Here is a 24676-nt window from a genome sequence, read left to right as displayed (position 1 = left end):
GGGTTGGGATATCTGGTTGTCATGGACGGGTTGGACCGATGGGAGTGTTTTCCATGCTGTTCATTTCTATGACTCTATTCCATTCCATTCCATGACCAACCTGAACATCCAACATCTCTACTGATCACAAACTTGCTTATGTGTCTGTCCAAGATATGCTTACTAAGGGGTCTGATGTTCGTCTTTTCTCTAGCCGTGATTGTCTTTTGCCTCTAGTCTGTATAAATTTCTTTACAGAGGACTTAAACGTTTCACACTATGGACCAATTCACAATTTGTTTTTAGTGAGTGTCATGAAAATGCCATCAGCTTTTGACAATGCAGCTACCTCTATTTGTCACTTAACAATTGTTATAAATGTAATATGTAACAGCAGAATAGCAAGAGACACATCCTTGAGGAAAGTATCAAGTGGTCTGAAGTCATTGCATCGATACACTATGTTCTGAGTTTTCTCAATTTCAATTGCACTTTTAAGTTACGTTGTTCATAAGCAGAATTTTGTTTTTATTTCTTCATGAGCATTAACAGTAAGGCCAGCATTTATTGCCTATCCCTAATTACACTTGAGAAGGTGATGGCGAACTGCTTTCCTGGGTGGTGAAGATATCCCCATCGTGTTGTTAAGTTGAGAGTTCCACTTTTGGCGGTGAAGAAAGAGTAACTGATAAATAATTACTTATGTTAATTTGCACTTAAAGTAGCATAAATTCAGGTGTAATTCCATTCTAAAAGATCAATGAGTCAGAAGGCAAATGGAATTTTGTCATTAATTACAAGAAGAATGGAATAGAAAAGTAGGGATGTTTAACACAGTTGCACAGGACATTGGTAAGACAACATTTCAGTACACTATACAGTTTTAGTCAACTTATTTAAGAAAGGAGACAACTGGATTAGCAACGATGCAGAGAAGGTTCATTTGTCTGAGTCTCAAGATGAAGGGGTTGTCTTACAAGGAAAGGATTACAGGTTATGCTGATGTCTGTTGGGACTTCAAAAAATTAGAGGTGATCTTGTTGAAACATACGAGATCTTGCGAGGAATTGACAATGTAGATATTAAAGAATTTCCCTGGGATGGAGAGTCCAGAATTAGAGGGCATAGGTTTAGGGTGATAGGGCAAAGATATAAAAGAGACTTGAGGGGCAACCTTTTCATGCAGAGTCTGGTACGTGTATGGAATGAACTGCCACAGGAAGTGGTGGAGGCTGGCACGATTGTAAAATTTAAAAAGCATCTTGATGGGTATATGAATAGGAAGGGTTTGGAGGGATATGGGCTAAGTGCTGGCAGGTGGGACTAGATTGGGTTGGGATATCTGGTTGGCATGGAAGGGTCTGTTTCTGTGCTGTACATCTCTACGACTCTTAAGAGATATTTCACCTTGTGGGAGAAGTTAGAACTAAGGGTCACTGTTTGAAAAAAAGGGATACCCAGTTTATTTGGAGGTGATTTATTTTCTCTTTGAGTCATGAGTCCATAGAATTCTCCTCCACAGGGAGCAGTGAAGACAGGGTCATTTAATGTTTTTAAAGTGGATATATAAAAATTCTTAACAAACAAGGCAGTCATAGAGATGTACAACACAGAAACAGACCCTTTGGTCCAACTCGCCCATGCTGACCAGATAGCCAAAATTAATCTAGTTCCATTTGCGAGCACTTGGTCCATATCCCTCTAACCCCCTCCTATTCATATACCCATCCCGATGCCTTTTAAATGTAATTATACCAGCCTCCACACTTCCTCTGACAGCTCATTCCAATCACGTACCACCCTCTGCACAAAAATGTTGCCTCTTGGGTCCCTTTTAAATCTTTCCCCACTCACCCTAAATCTATGCTTGAAAAGTGTCAGGAAATGGAAAGAAAATGCAGTCAGATAAACCATTATCTTGTTGAATGGTGCAGCAAACTTGAAGGGCCAAATAGTCTCCTCTTGCTCCTAACTTGTATATTTATTTGTTTGTTTGAATGTCCTTGGACACAAGGAATCTTGCGTAGACCTGGCGCAGCATTACCCTCTTAATCAAAGCACTTGAGATTAGCAAGGATAGACTGCAGAAATTCATTCCTCAGCCCTTTTATCATTGTAATTTTTACACTCCAGGAATCTCTCACTTCTGTTTAATAAGCCTCGTGCCAGAACCATCAGTAATCAGAAGTCTATCATGAGACAACAGCTTGCTTTGGACTATTCACAAAATGACCAGTAAGTTCTTCTGAGGACACAGATGGTGTGGCATTCTATCAACTCTTCCATAATGAGGATTACACAGAATAATTTCTCACTCGAGACGACCTTAAAGCAACACCCATACTTACTGACCCATCAAACTCTAATCTGTTTAGCAATGACAATTTCCTGTTCCACAGAATGCATACCTCTTGCACAAACATAAAATACCTTCTGGCAGTCAAACAATCAAACCCAATTCTCTTTAATTCTTGCCATACATTAATCAGTTCATCATTTTTTTCAAAGAAACTAGAGTGTATAATTGTGAGAGATTCACCACCAGAAAGGGCATCCAACTCTGGTTGTATAAAAGCAGATATGGACATCATCATTGCTGCAGCTCACAATAATGTTGGCAGAATTTTGCATGACGTGATGCTTAATAGTTACAATTTCATGCTGCCAGCTGACAGCATAGCTACAGGCACACATACATTTCATTTCTTTTCCATCTCTCTTTCAGCCTAAAGGCATCTTGTTCGGTCCTTGTCTTGTGTCATCCTTCCCTGCACATACACCACAACTACAATGTTATCAAATGAAAAGTTGGTGCTGGGAAAGGAAGAAAGTGAACCTTCGTTAACAGTAGAGCAGAAGGCAGATGTTAAGGCAGAGAAAAGGCCAAGACAAAGAGTTTGCATGGTTATTCTACCATCTTTAACTTCATTCCCAACTAATTCTGTGGGCGAGATATTGAGTTGCTTCTTTCAGGGGAACACAGATGTAAAGCTGATAAAATGTCATGATGAGAATCATCAATAGGAGAATTGGAGATCTGGGAGGTGTTCAGGACGTGCTCTCTTTCCAGCAGAGGGTAAGATTGCTTCACAGCTGTGGAACCAAGAATTCAAGACGAATCACTTCAAAAAGAAGAATGTTTGCAAAACATCAGAATATTTCAGTAACCCTGTACATACTTGCAGGCTAAAGACAATCACAGGACAGGCAGCAACTGGAAGGCATGGCTACTGAATTTACATTTCTCATTTGCACTAAATCTAGGAAGCCTTGTCTTACTTGCTGCAACCAACGCAGTGAGTGGTAAATATACTGATGTTGACAGCAGGTCCATGGAAAACAGGTAGACACAACCATTTTTAGTCACCATCCCCATGGAAACCCTTGACTGCACCTCTGCAAAAGTGGGTAGGCTGGAGTACAGCACCAATATTGTCCTATCTCTGCACAGCAGCACATACCATGGCATCAGCAGTTGCTATCAGAAAAAGTTGGTGGCAAGAAAGATCAGGAGATTGCTTTAAAGATGCGCCAGCAGCTGTTCTTGTCAAAAGCTGGGTCTGAATGGAATGCTCTTCAGCAGGTTGATGCAAACTCAATGGGCCAAACAGCCTCTTTTCATGCTATAGGGATTCCAGGATTCAATTAAAGTGGTCTATAGCAATATCTCTAAAGTTAAAAACAGGGTTCACCATAGGTGGTGTTGGATATTTTGAAGAGCATTAAGGTCACAATGGTATCTATCCTAGGTTATTGAGAGGCAAGAAAGGAGATTGCTGGAGCCTTGACCAAAATCTTGCATCCTCATTAGGCACTGGAGAAGTCCTGGAGGACTAGTAAGTAGCTAATTCAAGAAGGGAAATTGGGATAATCCAGGAAAGTCTGGTGAGTTTCACATTGGTGGTTGGGAAGTTATTGGAGAGAATTCTTAAGGATAGGATTTACGCACATTTGGAAAAGCATGACCTAATTAGGGACAGCCAGCATGGCTTTGTGCAGGGCAGGTTATGTCTTATTAACGTGATTGAATTTTTCAAGGTGGTGATGAAGGTGATTGATGAAGGTAGAACAGTGGACGTTGTTTATATTGAATTTAGTGAGGATTTTGACAAGGTCCTTCATTGGAGGCTCATCCAGAAGTTTAAGATGTGAGGCCGTGCAGGTTCAGAATTGGTTTTCCCATAGAAGACAAAGGGTAATGGCAGAAGGGTGTTTTGCAGGCTGGAGGTCCATGACTTAGTGGGGTTCGGCAAGGATCCATTCAGGGACCCCTGCTGTTTGTGATAAATATGAATGACCTAGATGAAAATGTAGATGGTGGTTAGTAAGTTTGCAGATGATAGAAAGATAGGTGAAATTGTGGATAGTGTAGAAGATTGTCAGTGGGATATAGATCAGTTGCAGATATGGGTGGAGAAATGGCAGCTGGAGTTTAATCCAGGTAAGTGTGAGGTGCTGCACTTTGGAAGATCAAATTTTAAGGAAAAGTATACAGTTAATGGCAGGACTCTGAACAGCATTGATTAACAGGGGGATCTTGGGGTTCAAGTCCATAGCTCCCTGAAAGTGGCCATGCAAGTAGATAGGATGGTAAAGGTGGTGTATTGCATTCTTGCCTTTATTGGTTGGGGAATTGAATACAAGAGTCGGGATGTCATGTTGCAGCTTTATAAGACTTTGGTTAGGCCGCACTTATAGTATTATGTTCAATTCTGGTCACCACATTACAGCAAGGATGTGGAGGATTTGGAGAGGGTGCAGAAGCGATTTACCAGGATGCTGCCTGAATTAGAGGGCTTGAGGTATAACGAGAAGCTAGAAAGACTCAGACTGTTTTCTCTTGAGTGGCTGAAGCTGAGGAGATACTTGATATAAGTCTATAAAATTAAGAGATGCATAGATAGGAGTGACAGTCAGAATCTTTTTTCCAGAGTTGAAATGGTTAATACAAGGGGCATGTGTGTAAGGTTAGAGAGTGAAAGTGCAAAGGAGACATGAGGGGCAAGTTTGTTTTAATACACGGAGTGGTAGGAATACACCGGCAGGGGTGGTGGTGGAGGGGGAGGAGGCAGATACAACAGGGGCATTTAAGAGACTTTTAGATAAGCATATGAATATGCAAGGAATGGAGGGATATGGATCAAGGGTAGGCAGAAGGGATTAGTTTAATTTGGTGTTATGATTGGGACAACATCATAGGCCAAAGGGCCTATTCCTGTGCATACAACTATAGGCCATAGACCTATGTTCTACGACCACATTCAAAACCAAGAAAGAAAGAGATAAGAAAGAATTTACAAATCACAAATCACATTTCAGAATTAGTTCATGTGAATTAGAGAATTCAGAAATCAATGTCCAGTTGAGGATTTTTTTCAGATAACTGTCCACAGAAATCCCTTTTGGTGGAGCTAGTCAGAGTATTGAGTACAGGAGTTGGGAGGTCACGTTGCGGCTGTCCAGGATATTGGTTCGACCACTGTTGGAATATTGCATGCAATTCTGGTCTCCTTCCTATCGGAAAGATGTTGTGAAACTTGAAAGGGTTCAGAATAGAGTTACAAGGATGTTGCCAGATTTGGAGGATTTGAGCTATAGGGAAAGGCTGAACATCCTGGGGCTGTTTTCCCTGGAGCGTCAGAAGCTGAGGGGTGAGCTTATAGAGGTTTACAAAGATATGAGAGGCATGGATAGGATAAATAGACAAAGACTTTTCCCCAGGGTCAGGGAGTCCAGAACTAGAGGGCATAGTTTTAGGGTGAGAGGAGAAAGATATAAAAGAGACCAAAGGGGCAATGTTTTCACACAGAGGGTGTTACGGGTATGGAATGAGCTGCCATAGGAAGTGGTGGAGGCTGGTACAATTGCAACATTTAAAAGGCATTTGGATGGGTAAGTGAATAGGACGGGTTTGGAGGGATATGGGCCGGGTGCTGGCAGGTGGGACTAGATTGGGTTGGGATATCTGGTCGGCATGGACCAAAGGGTCTGTTTCCATGCTGTACATCGCTATGACTCTATGAGCTCAAATGCAGTCAGTTTGCTGCTAGAAGAGGGACTTGGTTCACTTTGCAGAAGAAACAAGTTTTTTTTCAGGAATCAGATTTTTGGGAGATCATGATACCAGAGGAAGGCATTTAGCTAAGTGTGAAGCTGTTTTGGGTGTTACAATCAGATTCACAAACAGACAGTAACATGTCACTAAAGATGATTCAAATGATCCAGCAGTTTCAGTCATGTGACAGAGGCTTTAGGTTGAGATACTCAGTTAATGAGATGGAATTTCGTGTTCCCACATCAGGAACCATTATGCTTTTTTTTAAAAGGAGGTAGATAACAATGCAGTCATTTTCATTGAGTCAAGGGATAATGGGTTTTTATGGTCCCTTTGTTCAGAATTGGCTGAGGTAGACTAGTTCTTTGCGTTAGTTAGTCTGGATTGTTCATATAATGTAAAGAAAGTGACATTTCAGGAAGGTGGTCACTAGCCATTTTCAAATCCAGTAAGTTTCCATTTTTAATAAATAGACAAGCTAACATAGGATCCATTTTTAAATTAGGATCTTGCTCTTCCTGTCCTCCGGACATTATAATATTCTTCCCACAGATCTCTCATTTAGACATGAATATCAACAATATCATGAAAAGGGTGTGTTCAATCTCAGTAATTTGAGTACTGCTCATTATCTGATAAATTGGCAGAGGCTTCAAGTAAAATTGTGGCAAATGAAGGTGCAATGCATCACTATAGCCAAGATTGTGCGCCTCTTGCACATGACTTCTGAGGAAGGGTCACCCAACCTGAAACATTGTCTCTGATTTCTCTCTACAGATATTGCCAAACTTGCTGAGCTTTTCCAGCAGTTTCTGATTTTGTTTTTGATTTACAGCATCTGCAGTTCTTTCAGTTTATATTGAATTTCTGATGCTCTTAGCAGCAGCTAGGGATGCACTTTCAAATGTTCATATTCCTGAACTTACGACTCTGCAACTCTCTTTCCTGGACAGTATTAGCTCCTTGTCACAAAGGCAACTTTGACAATCTTTGTACAAAATGTGATCATCAGCCTTGACACCCTCTGGTACACTGCTTATGATCTGTTCACTGAAAGAAGGATATACTAGCAGAGGTGAGAATGAAGGAAGAGTAATTAGAGAATCGGGTTTGAGACAGCTGTCCTTTGAAAACCGATTGAGTAGGTCAGCCTTTATTATGGAATTTAAATCAGAGGTTCTATAACTGAGGTACAAATAATTCTTAAGAGGTTTGTTGGAACAATGTTTCTCCTGGTTGAAGAGTCTAGAATTTGGGATCACTTGATAGGAATGAGATTTATATAATTACGTTTGGGATTCAGTATTTTTCTTGACATGAAATGAAGGAGGTCAAATGACCTGTTTGAAACACTGCCTGACATGTGCCCAGATGGCTTGGTTGTTAGAAATTAAAGCAGGCACAGGCTGTTTTTGACAAGAAGGTAAACTGTGTTGATACTTTGAGACAATGACAGCAGCCTGCCGATTAACAATGGATACACTATGAATGTCCGAAGTCTCAAGAAATGATAATGCCAAGTTCCAAACAGTTATGCTTAAACTGTCCATTTATTTCCAAGATAAAAGAAAGTTGGAGTTGCAAAGATAGCTAATAAGCATTTCTAACATACGTAGCATGGAAACGGAACTTCAAGAGATAAAGGTAAAAATAACAGCAAGTCTGCTAGGATCCAGGAGAGAGAAAGCAACTAGAAGCTGAAAGTTCTGTGGTTCACCATACAAGAATGGCAGTAGAATTTTGTGTTCAAATTGAAAAGACCAAATTCGTGACATGTTGGAACAAGGCTAGAAGATCCATTTACCTAGAAAGAGTGCCTCCAGGACACCCTGCACTATGCAAGACAGTTCTTGGGTTAAAGGTTACCAGACTGAGAAAACTCTTGCAAGCTCAGAATCATTTGGGACTGGTTTTGGAGAACAGAATGTCTACTTAAAGGATGTATAATGTATATTTGTAAAGCTTTTTAAAAAAAAAGAATTAGGAGAAAGTTATGCTCTGTAATTTGAAGTATAGGCTACCTACCAAAACATTGTATTTCCAGTGACACTTTCAGTCTGTTTGTTAGAGGAGAAGACTTAAAACATGATATATTTTTGTTACATCTTTTTCAACTGCAAATTTCCAGTTAGCAGTATCCGTGGGTGTTGTAACAACAGTCTCATAGTAAGGAATTGGCCAATTATAGTATGGACTGGAGAAAGTGGTTGACTTTAAAAAAAACTGTAAATTTATGGAATCCTCCATGCCAGAGGTTTCTAGATGCTCAGTTGTTGAATACATTCAAGAAACAGACTGTTAGATTTCCAAATACTAAGAGAATTAAGGGATATATGGAGTGTGCAGGAAGGTGGAATTGAGGTAGAAGGCCAACCATGATCATATTGAACAGAAGAGTAATAGCCTACTCCTGCTCCCATTGCTCATGTCCTCTGCCTTCCCTGAAATTGACCAGGCTGTGTCATCTACACTTAAATGGTTATTTCGACCATAACTGTTGATTTCAATTGCCTCAGTAGAGTCATGAGCCATAGCTGTAGCAGATATGAGGTATCTATGAGGAGCCATTCTTGGACATAATGGCTTCATGGAGAAGATCAGTAAGTACTGAGTGGTTTAAAATGAAGAGATAATGGCAGCCGTGTGTATTACATTGCTTCACATGTTGGTTCTTTTGGGTGACATTGCAGGTAATCTGATATTTTAGTGACTGGAACAGTTTCATGCTTAAGATATATAAACAGCTATTCTGCTGGTGCCTCTGATATCACATGTGAATAGCCTAAAGCTGGGCAACTCAAACTGGGCTCCATTTTTCTGCCGCTAGTGTTGAATATGAAGCAGGACATGCACTGCAACTCAAGCTGAGGATTACACCCATGACCTGTCAAACAGCTGCCATGGCTGGTCTTTGGGTGAATTCATACAGACTCTTTGTGACACTGTGAAATTATTGAGTGGCAAAAAATATTGTATATAGCAAGAAAAACAGCCATTCAAACAATACAGAAGTACTGAAGTTATTTGTAAAGATGGTGACAAGAATAAAAAGTGAGGTCTGCAGATGCTGGAGATCACAGTTGAAATTGTGTTGCTGGTTAAAGCACAGCAGGTCAGGCAGCATCCAAGGAACAGGAAATTCGACGTTTCGGGCCAGAGCCCTTTGGTGACAAGGATATCCAATGCAGCCTCAGAAACGAACATAGAATAAAGGCTCCTCCAAGAATCTTTGAAGTATTCATGGAAGTAATTGATGTCATCTGCTTATGACATCAAATGAGCTTTTCTTGCAATCAGCATCCTGAACCTCTCTTGATATTTTACATCATCAGAATCAGTGACTCCATCCATATTATTCATAGAAACCCTAGTGTGGAAGCTGGCCATTCAACTCATCGAGTTCATACTGACCCTCCAAAGAGAATCCCACCCAGACCCATCCCCTACCCTATCCCTGTAACCCTGTATTTCCCATGGCTAATGCACCTAGCATACACATCCCTGGACATTGTGGGCAATTTAGCATGGCCAATCCACCTAATCTGTACATCTTTGGACTCAAAGCCATCAAAACTGAAGTTCATACAATAGCAATTGGTAAATGCAATACTTAATGTGAAATCCAATGTGGATCTCTTTTCCTTACAATACTGAATGCCTGCTTTAATTAACAAAGGTCATAAAAAGAAAACTATAACAATAGTCTTAATTCTTTTCAAGTATATGTTTGAAAATAGCTTCAATGTCAAGGTTTGTTCTTCATACTCCAAGAACAAAACCAAATAAAATGATTTGGTCATTTAACAAGTACTGGGAAGGTTGACACCTCAGCTTTCATTACCATGTGGCTCACGTCAGGTGGCACGCTGTCATACTATTTACTATCAGTGTGCTCTTGAGGTCTGTGACAAATCAAGGCAGGGAACCTTGTTGCTCTGTTAGTTTCCAGTGGAGAAAACATGAATTCAAACCATTCCCTTCCAATTACAGTTGCCAAACCTCCAGGAGTCTCCAGGAATTAATGTCTAATCTCCAAGATATTGCTGCAGACAACACAGGAGAAAAATCACAGTCAAAACTGATTATTTATTAGTATGAAAATAGCAAGCATGTTGTTTGACAGTCAAGAATCATTGAATTGCATAATTAAGTCTATGGGCTTTTCAATGAGATGGGAAGGAAATGTGCTGCAATTGTGGACATGATAGGTGACCAACAGCAGCTGTTTGAGGATTAAATGGTTAGAATCACCAGCTCATGTAATGATATTTCCAGGAATATGTCCAACCAGAATTAGCATCATAGTTCCAAAAGGAAGCTATTGTTGCTCTCCCTACACCTGTGGTATTGAATTTTCTCTCGAGTGGATTTTGGTTAATTTTAGAATCTGACTTGGGTATAATGTTTAGTCTTCAGACCAGTTATTAGGGGGATAGATGATACTACACTGTAACACAAAAAGCAGTGTATTCGAAATGCATTTATAAAATTGCTACACATAGCATCTAATGCACTTCAGCCTGTCTACATGTAAGAGTTTCCCAGTCGAAATTACAGGTTGCTTTCATAATCACATAAATGTATGTACCTCATGACGATCAAAATCATAGGCATGGTTTCAGCATTGACACATACTGAGTTAAACTGGTTTCCAGCCTGATTTTTGGCTATTCTGTTTATATTGATTATGAAGAATCCAGGTGAAAGTTTCAGACTTACAATACCTTCAAAATTTAAAAGAATAAGAGAGAGAAGTTAATTGCCCAGGAGTAGGTGGGGGTCAGCTGCCTTCATGAACATCTGGGTCTAGGGATACTCAGTACTGTTAGGAAGGGAATTCCAATATTTTGACACAGCAACATGGAAGGAGCTCCAAATCAGGATGCTGTGTGACTTGGAGTAGAACTCACAGGTGGTGGTTTTTTCATTGCATCTGTCTCCTTTTTTCATCGAAGTGGAGGAGGTTGAGATTGGAGGGTGCTGTTATAGGAGACTTGGTGAATAATTGCAAGTACATCTTGTAGATGGTTCACATTGTTACTACTGCATCATTGATAAAGGGAGTGAATGCTGAACATAGTGGAAGACACACCAAACAAATGGAAAGCTTTGTCTTGGATTGTTTCAAGTCTCTGGAGTGTTGTTGGGAGTTGTATCATCCAGCGCAGCAGATACTCCTGACTCATAATTTGTAGATGGTGGATAGCAGTGGGGAGACAGGAGGCATGTTATTCACCATACAATGCCTAGCCTCTGACTTGCTCTTGTAGTCACAAGATTTATATGGCTAATCCAGTTCAGCTTCTGGTCAATGGTAACTTGCAGCATGTTAATAGGGGGACATCCAGCAATGGTAATGCTATCGCATACATCTGGGCTCAACTAAAGATCACTGCTCTCAGAAATGATAAATTAAAATTCAAATACAAATGAGCAATGGTAAGATTCTGTCTTGTTGGATATTGTCGTAGTTTGGAACTTGTGGCGCAAATATTACTTGCCACTTATCAGCAAAGTCTTGACGTTGTCCAGGTCTTGACAGCTTCAGCATCTGAGGAGTTGTGAATGTTGTTGAACATTGCACAATCATCAGCAAACATCCCCACTTCTGACATTATGATGGACGGAAGGTCATTATTGAAGCAGCTGAAGATTGGTTGGACCTAGTACACTACCCTGAGGAACTCTTGCAGAGATGTCCTGGAGCTGAGGTAACTGACCTCCAACAACCACAAGATCTTCCCTTCGGCTAAGTAGACCCCAACCAGAAGATAGTTTTCTCATAATTCCCACTGACTCCAGTTTTGGTGGAGGTTCTTGATACTTTAATCAATTGAATGTTGCTAGATATTAAGGCTAGTCATTCTCACCTCATCTATGCTTTACCAAGATGAGTGTCAGTGAGCAGGTTATTCCTTTGCAAGTATCATTTGATAGCAACATCTCTTAGCATATGTAAATCAAAAGGTATTGTTAGTGTTGTGCTACTTTTTTTAAAGTGTGTCAGCTGCAGGAAAAGCGAAGCTTAGGGTAATAATGTGAAGCAATATTCGGAGGCAAAAAATCACCAACTGTTCTTGCAGTTTAAGCATTGAGGCGCGGCTGAATATTTTTGCACAGTAGTTGTTGGCTTTCCTGTAAACATTTTTTGGATCCGTGAAACTGGGATGGATTAAAGATCATTGCTCTGTAACTGATAGATTAATATTCAAACACAAAACACTACATAGTGTTTCCCCTACAATGACAATTTTAAGCTATGTAGTTGAATTCTGTGAAACAGCCAAATTATCCAGCTATATATCTGCATCAAGTGATTCGAAACATATCCTTATGGCTATATAGAAACTAACATTATCATGTACTCTCACTGGTTTGGCATTAATTATTTCATCTCCAGCAGACTCACTTAGCACCATTTCTCTCCAAGGGATGATGCTGTTGTTCTCAAAGGTGATGATTTCTTAAGTATTGAATATAATCTTCAACCTTTGCTGTTTCGAGGATTGCTTATATAATCATGGAACATTGATCAATTCAGGATTGCAGAGTAAATATTTTATGCATTACAATGTCAAATGTTATTGTACATTTCAATAAATGAGTTTTAATTATATTCATCCTTGGAATACAGACTTGGGTAAGTATTTCTTAGAGTAACTCATTTTAGTTTTTATTTACAGATTGTTATGATACGTGCATTCATTTCTTGCATCATTTTATTTGCATTTAAATGGGAGGGTAAATGGGAATTGTGGGAAAATGGATAACATAAGAGATGGAGGGAGTGACCAGTGCTTCCTGGTATGATAAAAACAATAGGAAAAGACAGGGAGTAGATTTGCATAATTAGATTCCTCTCCTAAAGTGCGAACACAGACTGGATGAGCTAAATGGCCTCCTTCTGTGCTGTACCAATTCTATGATTCTGCATTTAACAAATTCAAACAACTCTCACAGCACATCAAATGATGCATCATTTCAGAAGAGAAGTGCTATATTGTGAAACACACAAAGAATTTTTCTACTTCTTGGTGGAATTATAAATTTTTAATGCTACTATTACTGGTTTTCAGCAAATATTATCTCAGATCAATTAGTGTTTAATTGTTGCTTGCTATTTCAACTTAGATAAAAATATCAATTACTGGCTCCCTTACTATTTTTTTAAAAAGATTAAGTTTTTATTTGTATTGCAAAGTGATGGCAGATGCAAGATTCTGCACATATAATAACAGAACTCCCATGGGTCTGATAATAGGTAAGCTGGAGTCTGCAGCATTGTTGTGGTGATGTATACCCACTAGCCAGTCCATTTAAAATCACTGATGAAATTGAACCACAAGTGCTACAGCTAATTGTAATTGGCATCTGTCAGGAGGTTAGTATTTTGTAAAATTGCAGTCTCCAATGAGTGTGTTTATTTAAATATAACATTGCATTTATCACAATGCACGATCTATGATTTATAACAAGTGGAGCATGAGGAATCGTATACTTGCTGTAAAGATTTAGTACGTGCACAAGCAAATCCCCTGCACTGACATCGCGGCAAGTCAGTGGAGACAATTTTTCATAAAATCAGCAACAGATGGGAGAAGGAATTGAACTCAAGGCCTGCTTTTTCCACAACATTGATGCCCAAAGTTCAGCAAATTCAGTCTAGCTGTAAATGAACAAATTGCTTATTTCAAGTAGATAGGCTCTCAATTGCTTAAATATACAAAACAAGGTCCTTTCTGTTTGATCACAAGATCTCTGCTGTATTCTTTACTTCCTTTACAAAAGGCAAGCTATGTTGCATATTATGGGATTTTTCTATGAGCAGAGTAGGGAAAGGTATTTCCATGTAATTGATTTTGAGCCCAAGGTGGCGACCATTTTTATTCAAGAAACGAGCAGACCCACTCTGTTCTGGAAGCATCTAGTGGTTTAATTTCAGACGTTCTGCATTGTAGCTTTTCTCAGCTTCCTGTTTAATTTTGTTTATTTTTGTATCCCTCTGACAGACCTCTATTTGTCCATTCTATTGTATTGATTAAGGTTTGTGTCATCTCAGTGCTAATTTTTAAAGCATCGATTCACCAGTTTGTAGGTCAGCCAAGCCATTGACTTACCTTGTTGGAAGCATCTGTTCCTCTCTCTCCCTTTCTCTCTCTAATTTTCTCAGGACTAAAGTTACCTGTTAATCTTTCAGCCCTTGCCTCTGAAGAAAGTTTTCACACACAAAATGTCAATAACTTGTTCTTGCAGATTGCTGTGTACAGTTTGCAGAGTTTTCACAATGAAGATACTCCTTTAAAAAATTACCATGCTCCAAGGTTATTGTGAAGAAATCGACTTAATCAGTTTACATAAAGCATAACTTTAAAAACATTATGGCTACGTGAATCTTATCTTACCTTCAGGTCCCTGTATACTACAAATCGGTTGTGCATGTGTTCAAGGCCCAGCATAATCTCTGCAGCATAGAACCTCATCTCCTTGTCAGAAAACACTCCGTGTTGTGAAAGATGATAATGTAAGTCTCCACCTAGAAATAGGAAGAGCAGTCAGCTATAAGATTTTGAGTTGATTAAATCATTTCGTATAACCCTACCAGTTTGTCCTACTTATTGTTGCACTCACAGTTGATACTTTAATCAAAGTAACCTGGTGTAGCTGGTTCTGGTAGCGGAAGAAAGAAAGATGTGCATTTATTTCATTGATTGTCACTTAATGAAGTTGCTCGACTTAATAAATTGCTCTTGAAAACATGGCTTTTGTTTTTGCAGGCAACCATGAAATCAGATGATAAACTGATCATTTGTTTGGATGATGTTGTTCAGCGGAAGCATGTTGGGCAGAACACAGGAAAAACTACGGCCTCTTCTTTAAATAATATTACAAAATCTCTCATTTCAACATGAACCAAAGAACAGGTGACACAAATAAAACAAATAACTGTTGATGCTGGAGTTCAGAAACCAAAACAGAAATTGCTGGAAAAACTGGTGATGTTATTCAGTTTTGATGAAGTGTCATTGGATTCAAAATTTTAACTCTATTTTTTTTCCCACAAATGCTGCTGAGTTTGACCAGCAATTTCTGCCTTTGAACAGTGATAAAGCCTTACTTACATATGTCACACAGAAAAAAAAGCACCTCTGAAAATACAGCATTTATAACTGAATTATCATTTCTCAGTGATTGATTATATTTCTCAAGTCTTGGGGTACATCTTTAATCTATTATCATCAGGAGCAGAGGTGTGCAAGTGTTAACAATTGAAGTAAGCTCATCTGGGCAGTCTTTTAATGTTTAAAATGTGATCAAGAAAGATTCAACATTTCAATAAAATGAAATTATGGCATAGGATAAATATGGACTCATTCCATTTATTGATGGCATTACATAAATGGGGATACGGATAGGTGTTAAGCTATAATGCACTCTGAAAATAAGAACTAGGAGCAGGAGTAGGCTGTCTGGCCCTTCGAGCCTGCTCCACCATTCAATATGATCATGGCTGGTCTTTTCATGGACTCAGATCCACTTACCCACGCTCTCACCGTATCCCTTAATTCGTTTATTGTTCAAAAACAAATCTACCTTAGCTCTAAATGCTTTTACTGAAGTAGCGTCAACTACTTCAATGGGCAAGGGATTCCATAGATTTACAACCCTCTAGGTGAAGACGTTCCTTCGCAATTCACTCCTAAATCTGACCCCTCTAATCTTGAGGCTGTGCCCTCATGTCCTCGTTTCACCTGCCAGTGGAAACATCCTCTCTCCTTCTACCTTATCTATTCCCTTCATAATTTTGTACATTTCTATAAAGGTCCCCCCTCATTCTTCTGAATCCCAAAGAATATAATCCCGATTGACTCAGCCTCTCCTCATAAGCCAACCCCTCTCAACTCGGGAATCAACCGAGTGAACCTCCTCTGTGCCCCCTCTAGTGCTATTACATCTTTTCTCAAGTAAGGAGACCGCAACTGCACACAGTATTCCAGGTGTGGCCTCACCAGCACTCTGTACAGCTGCAACATAACCTCCCTGCATTTAAACTCAATCCTTTCGCAATAATGGACAAAATTCGATTTGCCTTCCTAATTACTTGTTGCACCTGCAGACCAATCTCCTGTGACTCATGCACAAGAACACTCAGGTCCCTCTGCACAGCAGCATGCTGCAACTTTTTACCCTTCAAGTAATAATCCTTTTTATTGTTACATCTATCAAAATGGATGACTTTACATTCATTAACATTGTATTCCATCTCTTAGCACCACCTTGACGTTGTCCTTGAATATCAGAGGTGCACTACCTCTTTTACCTTCCTGTCTGTCCTTCCGAATAGTCTGATACCCCTGGAGATTTAACTCCCAGTTGTGACCATCCTGTAACCAAGTCTCCATAATGGCTATTAAATCATAGTAGCCATTCGCGATATTTTGTGCTGTTAACTCATCGAACTTGTTATGAATGCTACGAACATTCAGGTAAAGTGCCCTTATGCTAGTTTTCTTGCCCTCATGATTTCTAATATCTCTAATAATATCTCCTGAGCTATCCTTGCTTTTTACTGCTTTCATAGTCTGCCTTGTACTTAAACACCCCTGCACACATGCTAATCTGCTGCTTTCCTTTTTATTTACCATCATACTTCCTGCCGTTTTCCCTTTCCCTTTCCCCTGATTCATTAATTTAAAGTCCTACTGACCACCCTATTTATCCTTTTCGCTAGAACACTGTTTCCAGATCAGCTCAAGGGGAGATCATCCCATCGTTACAGATCCTCCCAGTTCCAAAACTGATGCCAATGCCTCATGAAATGGAACACCTCCTTCCCACAGCAATCCGTTAGCCATGTGTTTACTTCCCTAATTTTCTTATCCTTAAGCTAATTTGCACGTGGCTCGGACAGTAATCCGGAGATTATGACCTTCGAGGGCCTGTTCCTTAACTTCATTCCTCATGCTTGAAAATCCCTAAACAGGTCCTCCATCCCAACCTTGCCTATATTGTTTGTCCCAATGTGGACCACAACAACTGGATCCTCCCTCTCCCACTCCAATATCCTTTCAAACTGGTCAGACATGTCCTGCAGCTGAAAATGTGTTGCTGGTTAAAGCACAACAGGTTAGGCAGCATCCAAGGAATAGGAAATTCAACGTATCGGGCATAAGCCCTTCCTGATGAAGGGCTTATGCCCGAAACGTCGAATTTCCTATTCCTTGGATGCTGCCTAACCTGCTGTGCTTTAACCAGCAACACATTTTCAGACATGTCCTGCACCCTGGCACCAGGCAGGCAACACACCATGCGGGACTCCTGGTCCAGCTTGCAAATTATACTATCTATCCCCTAATTTATAGAATCCCCTATAACTACCACTAGTCTTTTTGCTCCCCGTTCTTGAACTGCCTTCTCCACCATGGTGGTCAGCTGGCTCACCCACCCCGCATCCTTTTCCTCATCCACATAGGGAGCAAACTTCTCATACTATTGGATAAGGTTAACAGCTGAACAGCAAAGAGAATTGTTTTTAATACAGAGGTTTGTGCAGTTGTAGAATTCACCATCCATGTCAAAGCTTAGATCAGCTTAAATGAGTAGCTAGAGGAAAGGGAAACAGAAATGGATAATTTCTCACCTCATCACATCTAAATGCGGAGTCTACATTCCCATCACTCTCACAAATGGAAGGGTGCCAAACCATAACATTGACGAAACTGTTGAATGGGCTGTGTTCTTGTTTGAATTTATTTATAATCTTAAGTAAAAGTGGACATTCATAGCAGGAGTGAGCAAATTCACAAACCACAAAACCACGAATGCTCAGGTTGACCTCCGAGTTCCGAATAAACACTAACCCCAGCTGGGCCAACAACTGGTTCAGCACTCAGCCTCCGTTCCCCCAAATTAGGTCAGAGAAAAAGTAAGTGTAGTGCTATGTAGTGACCAGTGATCTCGGACAAACAGGCACAGTGCCATGCAAGGATCAGTTTGGCTCTCGTTCCTTCATGATTGAATACTATATTATTATTCACTGTCTACTTGTTTTGTGCAAAGTACTGAAAGGCCATCAATACTTGCTGAAATGTAACCCATCAAGACATAACATCTCTAAGAGAACAAATGAGAAATTGAGGAATGAAATAATTAATAAGTTCACATTTAAAGAGAAATTTTAACAAAGTTCAATTCTTCATCTGATTACACTGTCTTTATGTGTGTGTGCGCAAGTGCATAATTGCCAGTTTTGGATTCATAGTGGTATAGAATGCTACACATAAATATTAGTACATTGTGTTTTAGGTGAACCTTTCCAATTATACGCTTTTAAACTTCTGGAACACACAACATCTAGTGAAATTAATGCATAAAAATTCAAAAAGGAGATGGATACTTTATTAATTCAACAAGAATGATATGAACTTGCTGATTGAAGCAGGGCAATATTACAATGTTCCGTATGCGTCAGGAATGTACTGGGTGATAAAACAACTTTCCCTCTTCCAAACAGGTTTTCTTATTTGGAATGCTGTACTCATTAACGGAGTCATTTTAATGGCAAAACTGTTCATTTTTTTCACCAGCAAGCAGAAGAGTAAATATTGTCACCTTTTGATACATTGCTAAGATGAATAACAAAAAGCAAAGTCACAAACTCTCAGATGATGAGGGCTTTTGCCCGAAAATCGACTCTACTGCTTCTCGGATACTGCCTGACCTGCAGTGCTTTTCCAGCACCACTCTAATCTTGACTCTAATCTCCAGCATCTGCAGTACCCATCTCCGCCTTTCAGGAAGTGACAGGTCTGTCTTGTTTTGTTCAAATGGGTCTGAATCTCTTTAAAAAGTTATGAGAAGTTCTGAACAAGAGCCATGCTGGACTCGAAATGTTCCCTCTGCTTCTTTCCCCACAGATGCTGCCAGACCCGATGAGTTTCCCTGGTATTATGTGGTTCTTTCTGATTTCCAGCATCTGCGATATTTTCCATATATACTAATCTTAATGTGTTTCATGGGACAATAAAAAAAGAGATTTACTCTAATTCTAGCTTTGCTCTTTTGGATGGGACAAGTGCAGGGTAAGCTTTGTTGTTCATCTAATTGTGCCAAATACAATCTAATCAGGTTTGATGCTGACATACAGCCGAGATGGGCACCAATTCATTTAAAATAGATGATCATAAAAAATACAGCAGTTAAGAATACAGGGAGTTTTTAACATTCACTGAATTACATAAATAAAAAATTAAACATGAAAACAGAGATGTACTCATCTAGACAAAAACAGTGTCTTAACTCATCTCTCCTATGGATCTAATCTGAGAGTCATTCCTGTGCACAATGATCAAAATAACTTACCGTTCATCAGATCAAGAATAAAGCATAGTTTGTCAGGAGTATGGAAGGCATATGTCATACAGACTATAAATGGACAGTCCTGCAGAAAGAAGTGACAACAAGAGGCAACAAATAAGTGATCAGATAGCTTGTCACACAGTGCAGCAAAACACATTCTCAGTAATAAAATTAAGGAGAGAATTATCCTTCAGCCTCTTTAGTTTGCAGTAAAACGTTAAAATTAAATTTCATTTGTTAAGTAAAATTCTCCTAGGGATGCCATAAGATAAAAATCAATAAGTCTACATACTACTTGTTTCTTTTACTTCATTATTTTAGGTCAGTTGCATTTCTTCTTAGTGACACTTAACCAAGGCTTTCCTCCCCACCTTCTCAGTTGGACAAACCAGATACATTGAGGAGACTTGGCGACAATAACAATCAACCTACTATTTTATGTGGACATAAAATTGTTTTGAAGAACCCTATTGGTAAAACATAGATAAAATCACCCTTGAGCCCTATCAAACAATTGCTCAATTCATCAAGTTACAAGTATCAAATCAAATATTTATTTTCTGAATTGATGTGGTCCAGTTCTTCTTCACTTTGATGCTGCAATTTTAGATATTACACTTTTTCAGATAAAGGACAAATAACACAGCCTGAGCACTAAAACACTACATAAAGAAAAGAGCATTTGTGGATTAGGAACTATGTTGTATCACCCATGATGGGCGAGTTGAAATAAACAAAACATTGAGGGCAAAACAAATGTGAAATACAATTGCATCATGATGTATGGGAGTAATGTGCTAAACTGGATCAACATGTTTACCATGCAGCAAAGAAACATCTGAACACCGAGTGAAGACTTGGGGTGTGGCATGGAATTGTTGGGTGTCTGTACATGTTTCAATGTAGACTAGTCTGATAGCATTGTCTGCTGCTGAACATCATACCATAATTCATAATGTTATTGTAAAATATCAAGCACTCTGTGCCATTTTAGCAATGGCTGAAGACAGACCTTCTCCCGTTTATGTTTTATTAGAGGTTTTAAACAAACACTTGGAAGTGAACTTTGAGGCAAGGGGCGCGGCAAAATCAGAAAAAGTACACATCAGGCTGGTTCCCGACAAGGTTCCTGCCACTTCCCAGTTTGCTGGACACAGTTTCTGTACAGTGATAGCAACCTGTCAAGTAACAGGATGCCAATTAAGGCTGCAAAATTGGCAACAATGAAATCATAGATGGTTCCAGTATAGAAGGTCATCATATGCTCTGCTGTGTCCATGCTGGCTATTCTTTGTTAAAAACGTCATGTGGCTTCCGTGCTGTTTTTGAACCTTGGCGATGAGAAGAGGTGGCTGCACAGTGTGAGGCTGGAGCCACATAAATGTCAGTTGCAATCTGACCATTTCATGGCATAAATGAAAAGCCTCAGGGCATCCATGGGAGAGGCTTCAACATGCAACGATTATCTGAAGCTAGAATAAAGATTCCCAGTATCTAGGGATCTGCTGTTTTTGACTCCATCAGCATACCAGTCTAATTGTTTAATCCTTTCAAGAGTTTTGCAGAGACCTACATGTTGAGGACACAGCAAAGGAACAAAGCTTTAACTATCTCATGCTTTCCACATTAATGACACAGAGCTAATGTGCATCACAGTTAGTTTCACTGAAACTGAATTTTGTAGAAATCAGCTCAGAAATCTTGAAGATCCCACACTCTCACATGTACCCTCTCACTGACCTATACCCTTTTACACTCTCACTCACACACATACATGCACTCTCTCATACACACTCGTTACCCCCGCCCCCCAACCCTCTCTCACACCCACATGCACACATACACATATAAGTTTCTGGGATGAAATTGTACTTGCAGAATTACATTTTACATTGCTCAAAAACTGCATAAGTCCGTGTAAGATTCTGTAAATCCATTTTTTAGATTAAAATCAGTCTGACCATTGTGGCACAGTCTCACACAGGGCAGCTTACACCTTAAATCTGGGGTGACATGAAACCAATTGTTAAAATTCACTTGAGAATGTAACTTTTAAATGTCCTGGGAGTTACATATGAAAGAACTGAAACCAACATGTTCATTCTAAACGATGAGAGACTTAACAAACAATCCAGGTTTTTTTCAATATACGTGTGGCACGATGGCACAGTGGTTAGCACTGCTAACTCACAGCGCCAGAGACCTGGGTTCAATTCCTGCCTCAGACAACTGTCTGTGTGGAGTTTGCACGTTCTCCCCGTGTCTGCATGGGTGTCCTCCGGGTGCTCTGGTTTCCTCCCACATTCCAAAAATGTGCAGGTTAGGTGAAATGACCATGCTAAATTGCCCGTAGTGTTAGGTGAAGGAGTAAATGTAGGGGAATAGGTCTGGGTGGGTTGCTCTTCGGAAGGTCAGTGTGGACTTGTTGGGCCGAAGGGCCTGTTTCAACACTGTAGGTAATCTAATCTAATCTAAACTGAGATTATAACTGGTTGTGCTTTGGGTTTTGAGAAACAGGAGTTCTTTTCCTATTTCAGTCCAGAATCATAAAATTCCAGAAAAATAAAGATACAGTCTTTATACTTTGTGCAAATATTCCCAACAACAGAGTTCTGCTGCCCTCCAACCTATGAACAAACCTTTGCATTATTATTAAAACTTTGCAGCAATGTGCTAAAATACTAATAAATTATGCTATTGCCATTGCCTAGTTGATTGGCATAATTATTGAAAAAGAAAAAATTGGTTGTGTACAACATATTCAAGTGTAGAAATCGTGGAACACATATGTTATCAAGAAAACAACAGTGAGATGTTGGAGAAGAACAGATTTTACACATAAGAACTTATATACTTGTCCTGCGTATAACGATAAAATGCCTAATTATGTCTGTCACTCACAATATTATCTTGTAATAATATAAGATTGGACAGTGATATGAAAAATATAGAGCTGGGCGTCTGCAGATGTGCAAATGAGAAAGGAAAATGGAACACAGCATAGTATTATTCTATATTACAAAGTTGTCCATTAGTTTCACAACCAAACAAAAAAAACACGAAATTCGACTGTGAAGACCAACAAGACGAGAAAAGAGGCAAGCCATCTTGAGTTACTGAATCTTTAAAAGTCAAAGGAGTAAGGAACCCCCATGCCATAATGAAAGTCACTAAAATTAAGTTATCTGCTGTTGAATTCACAAGGCCCACGTTCCCAATGATCAAAAAAACCAATCAGCACTGCCCATACTTACATGCGCAAAATAGCACTAGTGCAAAGCACCAAAATCTCATGAATATTTCTATTCATCCATGGGATGTGGGCATTGCTGGTTGGATCAGCATTTATTGCCCATCCCTAGTTGCCCTTGAGGAGGAGGTGGTAATCTCTTGCTGAACCACTGCAGTCCACTTGGTGCAGATTGGATGTGATGGGGAGTAGGCAGGAAGGTGAAATGTAATCAAATCTTTTTGTAATCAAAGCTTTTTGAATGGTAGAGCAGGCTCAAGGGGATGAGTAGCCTGTTCCTACTTCATATGTGCAACTGGTGTCACTTCAACCATGGCTCACCTGTTAACACTCTCACAACCTCAGAGTCACAAGGTTGTGGGTATAGGTCCTACCTCAGCACTTGAGCACAAAAATCAAAGCTGACACTTAAGTGTCATATGAGGGAGTAGTGCACTTAGATAAGGTGCTCATGGTGCACATGACAATGTAGATGGGGCCTCAATTTAAGATGCACAGCAAGGATCCCCTGGCACTATTTTGAGGGGAAGGGAATTATCACTCATGGCTTATCTTAGATCTATCCTTCAATCAACTTCACAAAAACTGTTTACTGATCAATATCACATTGCTATTTGTGGGAACGTAAAGTGTGATTGCTGTATTTTTTATATTACAGGAGTGACTGTACTGCAAAAACTTTTAAAAATATTTTACAGATAGAATCTTCTGTCTACTTGAGACACAGTTGCTGAAGCATTGGTTCTTCTTTCTCGACAACCAGTGTCACATCACTCACATCCAGAAAGTGTTACTATTTAATTCCCCTATTCTACCCCAATTTACTCAAACAAGTCAAAACATACAATTAGTTATGACATAGTACATTTACCAGCAGCAGGTTCCAACAGATGTATGGATATTTTTCATCTTTTTTCGTTCTTTCAGTCACAACTCATTTGGCAGCAGTCTCACTTCTGACTCATAAGGCTGTGCTTCAAGTCTCACTTCAGAGACATAAGTACAAAAATCAGCATAGAACTGAAGGAATACTGCACTGTTGGAAAGTGCCACCTTAGGATGAGATGTTAAAACAAGATACTGTCTGTTCTTTCAGGTGGTATTATTTTGACGTATACCTGAAATAATCCACAATAATATGCCCTGGCTACCAATATTAATGAATGCTTCAGAAAAGTGGTCTGCATCTTAATCTAATCAGTTCACTTTTGGTCATACATTATTGGTGTACCAATATTTGCTGAAATCACCTATTAATTTTTCAGATTTTTTGTTAACAAATAGAAAGGCTATCAAATAAGCAGAATCATAACCTTTGCATATCTTCAGTGGAGGAAGCAATAAATGCGTGGTCATTCTTTCTCTGTTATTTAGTTCATGAACTGATTGCTGTGCAGTGGCTACACATGAAAACATTAGAATTCGGCTCCTGATAGTTTATAGCCAAAGGCTTTTAAGGTTCATTTATGAATGACAGTCTTCTGGACAATGCACATGAGGAATTGGATACCAGCAAACAGTTGCTGTCTTGAAGAGAGCCAGGAACCTTCTTATCAAAGAGAGTTTACAACCAAAAGGAGAAATGGAAAACTGTCGGGTCTCTGAGGTCACAATTTTCATTCCTTTCTTTCTGTTACATTAATTAAAAATGCAATTGCACACAAAAGTGATATTGTGTCTGCACAAAACATTGTTCTTCCCTGATTAACTGAGGATTCCAACCACTTTAAAATAGCTTCATTAATGAAATACGAATAAATTTGTTGAGACCGTCTCACTTTTATTAAACATGAGCTCACGCAATAATCCATCATGGCTCACCTTTTGCTTGGTGATTCCGAAAAAAAACCACACGAATTTAATTTATTTTCTTATATCATTTACTTTTACATAATTATAGGAAACAATTTGATCACACCTGATGCTAGCTACTAAAAGGTTTACAGAATCACTTTGTTACCAATGATACAGCTTACTGCAGTGGAGCAATAAAGCACGACACTTAGCACAGCAGCAATGCGACAATCATACTGTCA

General features: G+C 39.4%; 1 protein-coding gene across 1 annotated transcript in view; it reads right to left on the bottom strand.

Annotated features, from left to right (window-relative positions):
* grk3 (G protein-coupled receptor kinase 3) overlaps window positions 1-24676 on the bottom strand; it is a 279830-nt gene that overhangs the window by 56559 nt on the left and 198595 nt on the right. Inside the window, exons 10-11 of the mRNA XM_060843555.1 lie at window positions 19394-19472; window positions 14437-14567 (exon numbers count right to left, since the gene is read on the bottom strand). Coding sequence (XP_060699538.1) covers window positions 14437-14567; window positions 19394-19472 — 210 coding nt within the window. The remainder of the gene's footprint in view (window positions 1-14436; window positions 14568-19393; window positions 19473-24676) is intronic.

Source organism: Hemiscyllium ocellatum, chromosome 24, assembly GCF_020745735.1.
Source record: "Hemiscyllium ocellatum isolate sHemOce1 chromosome 24, sHemOce1.pat.X.cur, whole genome shotgun sequence".
Taxonomy (NCBI): Eukaryota; Metazoa; Chordata; class Chondrichthyes; order Orectolobiformes; family Hemiscylliidae; genus Hemiscyllium; species Hemiscyllium ocellatum.
Note: the sequence above shows the minus strand (reverse complement) of the source record. Positions and strands in the feature narration are given on the sequence as shown.